At 38.3% G+C, this 12,819-nt stretch overlaps 1 protein-coding gene across 1 annotated transcript; it reads left to right on the top strand.

The window, feature by feature from the left end:
* The first annotated feature begins 1,550 nt into the window (after positions 1-1,550).
* LOC121511510 (cytochrome c oxidase subunit 7A-related protein, mitochondrial-like) lies at positions 1,551-8,107 on the top strand. The gene is made up of 3 exons (XM_041790247.1): positions 1,551-1,724; positions 2,220-2,354; positions 7,757-8,107. Exons 1-3 carry the CDS (start codon positions 1,656-1,658, stop codon positions 7,895-7,897), a joined length of 345 nt encoding a protein of 114 aa, XP_041646181.1. The 5' UTR covers positions 1,551-1,655; the 3' UTR covers positions 7,898-8,107.
* The last annotated feature ends 4,712 nt before the right edge of the window (positions 8,108-12,819 follow it).

Raw genomic sequence — 12,819 nt, 5'->3', positions numbered from 1 at the left:
AAAACAACAAAAAGCTTCACCTGCAAAAACTCAGACATCAGTCCATCTTATTTCTAGTCAGAAATATCTCTGAACACTTACCTTCACCTGACAAAGCTAGATAAACATCTCATTTCAGATATTTAAAATAATCCCAGACTTGTCAGTGGCTTTAAAAATACCTGCAAGGATTTATTTTTTACAGGAAATCCGTTGAACAAATTTGTTAAGATTTGAGATTTTTTGCATGCTGTGCTTTGAAAGAGTTGCAGACTCTTTGTTTTGATCTGTCAGAAAAATAAATCAAAGAGAGAATGCTCTTTAACTGTTCAACCTTGTCATGGTTTTTTTAAATTGGTTTTTATGGTCTTGGTCTTGGTTTTGGTGTCATCCCCCAAAAGTCTTGCTCTGGTCTCGGTGCACTCTGGTCTCAAGCAAGTCGTGGTTTTGGATAGTGTGGTCTTGAAAACAATGCTACTTAAAATATTGAAAGTGAAATTCTTTCCTATTCTTGCTTGATGTGCATCCTAAGTTGTGCAACTAAATAACTAATAATATAGTATAATATAATATAATATAATATAATTAAAAATAATACAATATAACATAAAATAAAATAAAATATAATATAACATAAAAATAAAAATGCTATATTATGTAATATAATATTATTGTATAATATAATAATACATAATATAATATCATGTAATGTAAAGTAATATAATATAATATAATGTATTATAATGTATAATAGTCTATTATATTATGATATAATATAAAATAATATAATACAATAAAATATTAAATATTATACAGAAATGGCATAAAAGGTTTGAGTCAAACATTTTAATACATTAAAAAGGTTTGGTTATTATGCCATTTTTTAAATGGTATTATATTATATTATATTATATTATATTATATTATATTATATTATATTATGATTTTCAAAATTTTAATATTTATGACTTTTTATCTCAGAAATTTTAATTTTTACCTCATTATTTCGACTTAGGTTTTTTCACACTGTTTTTTACACCTACCATCATATTTTTTTCTTTATCACACAGTCATTGAAGAGATCTGAGGCTCTCAGAGGGATTGTAGGTAAAAAATCCTTTATTTGATCAGGGACTAATAAAAACATGCTAAGATCATGTCTCATCCATACTCCAATGAAGGCCAGTGTGGCTGAAACATGCTAGCCTGATTTTATGGGTCTGTAGCCCTGATGGAATAAAAGTTTTTTATTCACGATCCCTCTCTTCAGTTACTATTTTAACCTAATTTCCAACTTTTGTGGGCCTGATTGTCGTTCTTTTAAATGACTTTTATCTGACTCTGTATGTTATTGCTAGTTTACAGCGGTTATAGACATGAATCTACTTTGATACGTATTCACTGGGTACTTTGAACATATCTCGAATGTATTTGTAGAAGTTTGATTTGAAGAAATAACGATTTTAAAACAAACAAACAAACAAAAAAAACGTGTGGAACTGAGGTGTACGTTTTGCACAGGCATATAATGGACGCCCCCCAGCCTCGGGTCCTACTGCATTACTGTGACGTCATCACGCAGAGCAGTGTTGTAAGCAGGTGGGCGCGGAACGAGCAGTCAGTTGTAATTTACTGATCAAATCTCGGAGTTTTAGGGTGTTTTCCTCGATTCAGACATGTACTACAAACTGAACGGAGTGACGCAGCGGCTCACGGGAGCTCCAGCCGCCGCCTACAACCCACAGGTGAGCCGTGTTTACCGCATGACCTTGTTAGCACCGGGAAGAGGACAGATGCTAATGCTAAAGCTAATGTCCAACAGATCTTACTCAAGTCTGAGAGTCTCTGATGATAAGTTATTGATCATTGATCGATCTGTTTAAAAATATCAGACCGAAACGTCTCAACTATGTCGTTCATGTACTAATAATGGCTAAGATTAACAACGTCTGTCATTAAACAGAGGGGGTTTTAATGTAAGGTTTTGTGTCAGAACCTGAAAAATAATAAATAAACCTCAGTCATGATTTCTGAATTCATCTGTCTCTAACTTATGAACACTGACTGGCTTTGTCCCCTGTCTGCTTGTGTTTGTTTTTGGTGGGGTTGTTGGGGATAGAGACGTAGATGACAGCAGAGAGGATTCATAGAAATACTGTTTATGACAGCAGACACCTGCTACACTGGTAACCTTTGGTTGTTGTGTTGACTTTTCTCTTTTCTTGTTTTGTGTCTCTCAGGGTTTGCGGCCTGGTGTCCCACCTGCCAGTCCTCCCATGACCTTTGCGTCCCCAACCAAACTGGTCTCAGAAGCAGGAAGTTATGTGGAGTACATGGGAGCAAACAAAGTCCCAGACTTGCAGAAAATGTTCCAGGTAACTTTAAATTTATCAGCATAGAGTGGAGGATTGAAAAAGATCACATGGTTGCATTGATAGTTGGGGGAAGGAGAAGATTAGGCCGATAAAGGGAGAGAGACAAGTGGTGTAGAAGAAGGAGAGAGGACTAGGTTGGTAAAAGCTTAATAAGGAGACACGAGTGAACTGAGGAGAGGTGAAAAAAGAGAGTTATTGAAAGGTTCAGAGATAATGAAGATGTATCAGAGGTGTTACCCCCAATGTATACTTCTATGTTAATGCTGTGACATGCAACACAGCCCTTAGGCGTGTTCTAAAGAAGGCATTTCTTGCAAATCCATGCACAGACTCAGATATTAGAGAATAAATATGTCTGTCTATGCTGAGGTTGTGTGTGCACAATAGTGGAAATCTGATATGCTGTTATTTACAAATTAGTTTAGCTGATATTGATATAAATATCAATGATTAATTGTAGTTTAGACCTAAAACTTCAATCCTTAAAACACAAAATTTGTAATTTTAGGATGAACAAATGAACAGATTTCAGTCCTTAAGCACTGTAAAGTGTAAGGAATGAGGATGAATGATGAAAAAGACTTCAGCTGACGTAGTCCTTTTGGTCCAGCCTAAAACTCTGCTAATGTATTTGTCCATACGGCCAATATTTACAGTTGATATCAGCCAGCTGTCGTTGAAATATGGGTTGTAAATATCTTCCAAAATGTTCACATCTACGATGCAATAATTCACTTTGTAAGCTAATATCTGGTGAATCTGATATATCAATAGAATGTGTATTCCAAGGTGGCGTTTTTTTAAGGATGTACCTAAATCAGGGGTCCCCAGACTTTTCAGCCGTGAGCACCAGGAACGGGGGACTGCCACCTGCTCTGGAGGTGGTTAAAGTGTACAGTGTTGCACAAAACATCATGTACAAATTTACATTTGAGGTTGGTTCTGTGCATTTTACCTACATTTAAGCACAAATCAAATGTAATAACTCTTTTCATTTCAAATTGAACTGATTTTAACAATACTTTCGCAATAATTTATATAATTTTCCTCTTCAACTCATTTTAAATTTGTCTTTGTTATTTTGGAAAGCATCCCATGACTCCCTCTTAAGTGTCTCATGACCCCCTTTGGGGTCCCGACCCCCACTTTGGGATCCACTGACCTAGAGTACAGTTCACAGTACTGCTAATAGACAAAAGTAACATGATGCAGGACAACCAAAACAAATGAGCATGGATGAGAAACTGTACACCACCAGCAAAGTGGGAGGAAAGACTAAAGGAGTATTTTAAGATTATTTTGACACAAGAAAAGTATAACCAAAATGTCACTGTTGTATAAAAAACCACACAGTGGAGAAGACGAAGATGGCTTTTTAAGTTGAAAAATCAAGGAGTATTTTAATTTGCATTTACTAATAGGAGATTTTAAACCACTAATTCTATCTCCGAGGACTTGAATTTAAGTGTTTTAAATGGATGTGCCCTTAAAACTATGGCTTTGTTGTTGCTCTCTGTGATAAAGAACAGCTGTTGTGTTGTCAAGACAAGGAAGTATGATCAATGAAAACAGTTACACACTGTGGTGAAATTAATGAGATCATCATCTGAAATTTTTCAAGACAAACTAGTTTATCAGTCGTCCGACTTTGTTGTAAGTTGTTCCACATTTTTGGAGCACAGTAGCTGAACACAGATTTACTTAATTCAGAGTAAACCCTTGGGACCTGCAGCATTAAACAGTCAGTAGAGCGAGTATTGTAGTGTCCAGTTCAGCGTAGATGTTATTGAAGACCATGGCTGATGATGATGATGATGATAAGATGTGGGCTCTGCCTTTTTAAAGAAATCTAAATCTTTGGTTGAGATGGATAGGTGGATCAGTCAGTCAATTAATCGACTGATGATGATGATGATGATGATGATGTTTAGTCCCAAACAGGGACATGGTGGTGTTACAAAAGACAGTTAACAAGCAAGTAAAGCATCAGAAAATAAATAAAACCAACTGTATTTAAGTAGAAAAGACTAAATACATGCAGAAATTTAACTCAAAATTAACATCACCATCATAAACGTCCCAACTAGAGTAGTTTGGAGTTAAAGAGATTAAATTAAATCTATAAACACTGGGTCAATTAGGCCTAAATATGAAGTATAAACCAAAGTGTTAACATACTGTGCCTGGAGGCAGAAGTTTAAAAAGGCAAACTTATGCAAAAACATTGACCACAGCCATAGACGTCTTTACATAAAGTAGAACCGTTATGTACAGTAAAATAATGAGATTGGAGTCCGTCCGTCTGAGTAACCCTGGATCAGTGAAATGTAACACCAATCAGTTGGTGCACTGGTTGTGTTATAAATCTATAAACTGAGACACTGCCGTTTATCGTAGCTTTTTCTAGATAATTTTATAAATAACAAACATTTGAAATGATTTTGTTTTCCCTGTTTTTTTTGTATAAAGCAAAAACATGCGAAGTAATTCTGCTGAACTTTTGTTCCCTTTAGTTTCTCTTCTCCACACAGACAGACGCTCTGCCTCTAACTCACAGCAGTGTCTCCAGGCTCGTCTCTACTTTTCTCTGCCTCTGTGTGTCTGCTCTAGTGACGATACATGTATCGTACATGTTATCAGGTCACCCTTCAACATTTAAACAGTTAATTTTATGAGTACAGGTGAACTGTGAGCCACCAAACATTTCACTTTCTTTTGTTTCCTCTGCTGTAGTTCAGATACCGTCATCACTTACAATACACCGTAAGTTTGTCACTTTCTAAGTAAAATCGGTGTTTTAATACAAACAAAATAAATTATTCAGAGTGTATGACAGCATACACTGCAGTTTCATGGGAAAGATTTAAACTGAACATTAGATCCTTTAGTTTTCTAACTACCATGTAGTTTTGCTTGAGTATTGATATTTTGTGACTGGGTACAGTGGAAACAACTAGGAATTCTCTGCTAGGATCAATTTTTCACCAGTTGTTGGGGGCCGAGGGGGACAAAAAGCGTTCAGCAAATGTTTTGTTTCCTGTCCAGTCACTGGTGAATCCATCTTGCAAAGCTCTCGTCTGAAGCGTTAGAACGTGGCGGGACCAATCAGCGATGAGGAGCTGTACTTTTGGGCGTGGTGGAGTCATGGCGTAAGCAAGCAGCAACAAGAGGCCGGTGCAATTATGGCAGAAAACATTAGCGTGGATGCTGCTAGATCACCAGTTTTATCAGAAATTGTCAACAGTTCTTTGTTAAAAGAAGAACAAAGAACAGCAGTGAGTTGTCTTCTTTTGAAAAACAACAAAAGTCGTGCACTGGCATGTCTACAGTCGCCATGGTTCATGTCATTTCGAGTATTTTTTCCAAAGTCTCTGCCCTTTCCCAAACACTTAGTATTGAAGGTTTTCCAGATGGACGTGTGAAACAAATCCATCCGAGGGTGTCAGGTTAACCAGCTTCACTTTGAATGCAACAATTAAAATTGATATAAAATGCTACGATGCTTTTACTTCATGCTGACTGTTTGTAAGACAGAAATTTTAAATACTGTTTAAAAAAACCTTTGAATGACACAAATATAAAACAACATTGTTAAAGTAAGTATATAAACTGAGAAGGTATAGGCTATGCCTTATTTTTGATATTTGCTGGTCAGGGCCCCTCCCCACAGGCTACTGCTGCATAGGGGGGACCTTAGCATGCCAAAGGTGAAGAGCCTCTTCTCAGGTCAGTGGAGGCTGCATCGTTCATTCGTCAGTGTGCATATGACAGAACTCCAGCCCCTTTTTCTTGATGCTTTTTAAATATTCTTCATATTAACTGAAGGGTTTGATTTTACAGCACTCCTGTCCCAGTCAGATCAGGGCAATAGTTAGGGAGCCAAATGAATAATACAGCAATAACTAATGATCTGTTGTTGATTGTAACTGTATTAGCAGCTTGCAGGACTGGGGTGTAAAATATTGTCACACTTGAGGTCGTGATGTGGCGCTGAATGTCAGCATGCTGGGATTGTTTAACACTTGTCCTGTGGCCTTGTGCCTATGACCAAATCTCAGCCAAGATGAGATTCAGCTCCACATCACAGCCTTAAGTGTGATACTGCTTGATTTATGTTTGCCGAGGTGTTAAATACAGACTGGGTTTGGTTTTACTGAATATGAGCTATTAATACAAAACAGAGAAGAAGGAGGGAAAAATCCTTTGGTGTATAATGTTTTGTTTGTACAGGTTTTTTGCTTTTTGGTTGGTGCCTACTGTACTGATAATAAGAGTTTAATATTTATTCAGTTAGCCTGATACCTGTATGGGGTTAGACCCCTAAAAATAACTAACTGTACAGATCTGTTAGACACACCCTTATGTTGTCATACCTGTGTCTCACATGATCCCTTTAAAAGGTGTTTAGTTAAAGGTATGCTCAGTATACATTTATGACTTTTATGAGCTTTAAGAGATCCTTGAGGATTTTCTGAAGTCTGGGGTCTGTTCAAAACTCCCCCTTTATCTGCTCCCCCTCTTCTCCTGTCTTACTCATCAACATGAATCATAGGTTTTAATGAAAATGATTGTTAAATTTAGTGGTGACATTTAAATGTAAAATCATATTAATTGCTTGTTGTCATGAAAGGCTGAGCGGTACATCATGGTAAATGAAGTTGCAAGGAATTGTGGGTGAATTTCTCTTCTCCCCCTCTTAGGAAAGAATGGCCCAGGGCCTCCTGTGCTGAAGGAGATGATAATGGAAGCAATGAAGGAGTGTTAATTTGGTCGACTAAAACTATGACTAAAAATGTCTGTCGACGGCCTTTTTTTCCATGACAAAAACTAGACTAAGACTAACCAAAACAGATCTGTGATGACTAAAACTGACAAAAACTAGGTTTAGTTTAAATCAAGATGACTAAAACTAGAGAATTGTGAAACTAGAATGTAGTTTTCGTCTGACATTCAAAATTTGTGATGTTTCTCCACTGTGGGTAAATCTGTCAAAACACAATGCAGCTGTATCTATTCTGCCTCTCAGCTGTAGAAAGCAGGGATCCCAGGTTAGACCGAGAACACACTACCATGACTTGGTATCAGATTTAGGCAAGAGAATAAGTGCTTGGACTAAAAGTAAAGACTAAAATGTGAGGACTTTTCACAGACTAAAACTAGACTAAAACTAAAAACAACTCTCATCATTGCCTACACTTTAATATTTTGGAGTTTCGCTCGAGTAGGAAAATCATGGAATAAAGAGGACTATTTAAATTGATCCCTAGTACAGACGTCTCAGGAGTCCATGAGTGAGAGCAGTGAATGAACTTTACTCCAGTCTAATGTTTTTATCATTATGCGACCAGTTTGTTGATGCATTCATCCTGTCATCTACAGGTAACGTCTTCTCTCTCTTTCAGAAGTCAGACGGGGTCCCGGTCCACTTGAAGAGGGGTCTTATCGATAAGCTGCTTTACCGGACGACCATGGGCCTGACTGTGGGCGGGGCGCTCTACTGCCTTGTGGCGCTCTACATCGCTGCTCAGCCCAGCAACAAGTGATACTGTGGAGCTGCTTCCCTCGGATCGTTGGAGAAGATTTTGAGAGTTGGACCGATAAGACGGTGCTCAGAGACCACCGATGGGTCCTGGTGAGGCTTAAGAGACAGATGATTTATAGAGCTCTACAGAGATCAAACATTTTGTACAGAAAGGTATTGTTGTGAAAAAAACTAAAACTAAAACATTAAAATGTATTTTGTTTTAAATGAATCAGATTGTCTCTCTGGGTTTATTAATGATTAACATGTAACCTCTGGGCAGGTGAGCAGTTTCTATCAACCTTTGCTCCAAACTCCATCCACATTAGGAGTATTTGGACAGGTTTATCTGTGACCAATCTGAGATTATGTTTGTTATTGTGTGAGTTTCAGGGCAGTTTCAGAGAAAATATCCAAAAGATAGTAAAATTATTCCTCTATTAGTGTTACGGATGCACTGATACCATATTTTTTCAGACCAAGTACAAGTACTGATAGCAAATATGAGTACATAATAATAATGTAAAGTTTGTTTTATTTTTATAAGCTGTTCTTCATCTCTCTACTTGATCATTTATTATTGCACAGTTAAAATATGACAGAACTGCACATATGGCTCCAACTTTGTTTTGAGTACTGGTACTAGTACTTAGGCTTTGTATCGGCACCAGTACCTGGTATTGGTATCTGTATCTGTGTACCCCTAATTAGTATTATAATAATGAAATGTCTAGACCTCAGATCAGATCCCTGTAACTGAGTACAGGCACATCCCAGAGAGTTTGAACATCATAGAAGAGCTATTTTTTTATGCAATTATAATAAAACTTTCAGATGATCTACATACATCACTCATAAAGTGAAGCATTTACAAGCATTTTATTGTTTCAATCTTGATTTTTCTTAAAAAAAAATGTCTTTTTAACTGAAATTTTAGAATGCTGTGAAAAAAATCAGCAACTCTAATGTTTGTCAGCAGACAGAGGAATAAAGTGCTCTAAACTCTGCTTTGACTCTGGACTTGTTAAAACACAGAGGACCACCAGCAGCAGACATGGCGCTCCCAAGCATCACTGACTTTGGAAACTTGAGAAAGACTTGGGCTGCATCTCATGTCTCTAAAATTGTGTCCTTAGTCTCTGACTCGAGTCTTTGCCAGTCCTGCCAGAGACTCGTGGAGAGACTGGAGGAAATGAAGCAGAGGACAGAGGACTGATGTTTTAGGAGGCATGAGTCGTCTTCCTCTGCAGCGTCACATGCAATAACATCAGATTGTGTTGACGGTGCCATCTGATCATCTATCAGCTGTTTGTCTGCTTAAACGGCTGATTGTGTCTGTGTAAATATGTCCTGTATTTATTCTAAATAAACATCTACACTAGCAGAGTTTGGTCTCAGTATGTGTGTGGTAACAGACACCTGAACATGAAGAGAAAAAAACACTGCCAAAAACTGCCAAAAAACAAACCTGCTTTTTTCTGCACAGACTTTATTATAAAATTATTTGTTGGCTGAATTATTCAGTGTGTGGGCTACTGTATTTCATCTGATTGTGAACTCTGTCTTTTACTAACTGATTCTTTGCAGAGTGCCACACACAGCGAGGAGTTTTTTGTGTGTAATTGAAGGAAAATAATGAAATTTAATAAAACGATCAGACAGATATAAACTTCACTGATCCCAGGATGTAAAGCGTGTTTCATACTTGCAGACTTCTACTCTTTCAGACTTTAACTCTCTTCATAATCTAATAAACATGGAAAATTACAGACTAGTATAGCTTATTCTCATCATTTTTAGACCTAAAGCACATTTTATGATTGGTGGTGAATCAGAAAATGAATCAAATGTTAAACCCCCAGCTCCTCACTCATCAACTATTTTAATCTGCTGATGTTTATGATCTGTTTAGTGCTTGCTTTTGTTGATTTTGTGTCTGTTTTATGGACTGTTTCTGCTCTGCTCGGAAACCTGCTGATGTTTTGAAGTTTCATAGAAGTCTGCCAAATATTGGCAGAAATATTCAGATCTGTTGATGCTGATTCCATGCAGATAATAAGCTACATCCCTATTGATTTTCTCCCACATATGGTATTGGCACCTGCCCAGAGTGAAGCCAGTGCTACTAGTAACTTATTTGCTGACTGTGGTTTTACTGTGCTTCATTGGCTGGCTCGGCTTTAACAGAATCCAGTCGAGAATCTGTGGAGTATTGTTAAGAAGGAGATGAGAAATAGTGAAGCCAACAATACAGACAAGCTAAAGGCTGCCATCACAGCTACCTGGGCTTTGTGTCATCTCAGTATGGGCCCTGGTATTCACCTCTTTGCCATGCTGCACACATAACCATTTCTACTGACCCAGTGAAATATCAAACACTTTGAGCTACTGGATTTCATCATTTTGTTGCAAACTGTAACCATCAAGATTTTTAAAAAAGCGTGAGGTACTTCAGTTTTCTTGTAATAAATCCAGTTTGACTCTCAACATAAATAAATAATGTAAAAGAAAACTTTCCCCTAATGTTCTATTTTTTAAGATGGGCATGCATTACAAATTTTAACTTTACATCTTTACCTTTATACAGGCCAGAGTAGCGATGGTCATCCTGCAAGATGGGTTGCTTTGTAAAATTTAAATAAAGCAGGATGCAATGTTCTGTAAATCTCATAACCCATAACGGAAGATAAACAACATATCAGATGTTGAAAGTGAGACATTTTCCTATTTCATGAAAAATATTAGCTCACTATGAATTTGATGAGACATTAATGCAACTCCATATCATCAAAGATGTAGGCTGTTAAGCTGTGCAAGAATAACCAGCAATATGATCCCTATCCTCTTCAGTCTGCAGGACAAAAGGACTCATTCGACCACAGAACAGTTTTCCATTTAGCCTGAGTCCATTTGAAATGAGCTTTGGCCCTGAGAAGGCGGCAGCGTTTCTGTGTGTTAACATACGGCTTCTTCTATGCATGATTAAGCTTTACCTGTCATCTGTGGTAACAGACGGTGATTTATGGCGTGTCTGAGCCAACACAGTGGTTTCCAGTCCAGAATCATGCCTGTTTTTGATGCAGCAGCCCTGGAGAGCCTGAAAATCAAGAGCTTTCAGTATTGACCTTCAGCCTTGCCCGTGTGCACAGAGATTTCTGCAGACACTCTGAATCTTTTGATGATATCATGGACTGTCGATGGTGATAGTCAAAGTCCTCAATATTTTATGTGTAATTTTTTCTTCTTAAACTGTTGCACAATTTGAAACATAGTTTGTCACAGATTGGTGGAACTCTCCATCTTTACTTCTGTGCAGGCATTTTTCAGTAGGAGCCACTTAGATTTTCTTAATGTCTTTTGTCGCCCAGTCCCTACTTTTTTGAGATGTTTTGCTACCATTAAATTCAAAATGAGCTAATATTTTTCATGGAATTGTAAAATATCTCAGTTTCATCCTCTGATATGTTGTTTATGTTCTATTGTGAATCAAATGTGGGTGTATGAGATTTTTAAATCACTGCATTCTGACTTCATTTACATTTAACAGTGCCCCAACTTTTTTTGGAATTGGAGACATAAATCAGATCTAATTCATTGTTGAACACTGAGGTATTTATCTTGGCATGCACAGTATGATATCTTCACTTAACTGCAGGCTCTACATGCACAGTAGAAGAACACGCTGCAGAGGAACAGAGTTGGTTTTAAACCTGAACTTTACTGTTGGAGCACACAGAGTGAGCACGTGGCCCTGAGCAAGCGCCATCTAGTGGTGCAGTGTCCAGTTAATCCCTTGTCTTTTGAAGCTCACCTATGTAGATCAAACGTTTACCCATCTTGTTGTCTGCATGTGAAGACTAGACCTGAACCCTGAACCTGAAACTGAACGTAAACTAATTGTCTTCAAAGTTTCTTCCAAACTGAAGATTTCCACTGGAGCCGATCCTGATAAAGACAGAAGAAAAGCCTGCCAACCCCAACAGGCACACACAGACACGCACCCACACTCACACGTATACTTTCAGACAAAAACCATCCAAATATTGTGTAATGTGTCATATTGCTGGCCTTGTTGCCATGGAGACAGTGACTAGATGCTGGAGGTGAGGCGTCACGGTAACAGATCTCTCATACACAGACACACTGAAGACAAGAAGCCGTGAAGTGAGGCTAAAAACACCAGAACCTTGCCTCGCAGATTAGAGAGGCACAGAGTCATCGTCCTCACTGGCCTCTCTCAAAGAGAGATTTCACAGGTCAAAGGTCAATTAGATAAAACATAGAGGAACAGACCAGACCTTCAGGTGTACCAAGGGGCACAGAATCCAGCGCAGAGTCACAACAAACGTTTGAATCTACAGCTAACGCTGAACATCAGAGTCTGACCCAGAATCCTGTCGGCTTTATCACCATGGTGACAATGAACACAAGGTCACCGTCTCCATGGTTACAGCGTTACAAGGCTGCAGAATCAGAATGGAATTCTGAAAACGCTGTCTGTGGCTCAGGAGGTACAGAGTTCGACCGTCCACTCAAGATACTCAACCCCAGAGCAGGATACTCAACCTCAGAGCAAGATACTGAAACCAGGAGCAGGATACTGAACCTCAGAGCAGGATGCTGAACCCCAGAGCAAGATGCTGAACCCCAGAGCAGGATACTCAACCCCAGAGCAAGATACTCAACCCCAGAGCAAGATACTGAACCCAGGAGCAAGATACTGAACCTCCAAGCAGGATACTCAACCTCAGAGCAAGATACTGAACCTCAGAGCAGGACACTCAACCCCAGAGCAAGATACTGAACCTCCAAGCAGGATACTCAACCTTAGAGCAAGATACTAAACCCCAGAGCAAGTTACTCAACCTAGGAGCAAGATACTGAACCTCAGAGCAAGATACTGAACCCATGAGCAAGATACTGAACCTCAGAGCAAGATACTGA

This window comes from Cheilinus undulatus, linkage group 6 (genome assembly GCF_018320785.1).
Source record: "Cheilinus undulatus linkage group 6, ASM1832078v1, whole genome shotgun sequence".
NCBI lineage: Eukaryota > Metazoa > Chordata > Actinopteri > Labriformes > Labridae > Cheilinus > Cheilinus undulatus.
The sequence above is the reverse complement of the archived record's forward strand: the minus strand, read 5'-3'. Positions and strand labels throughout refer to the sequence as shown.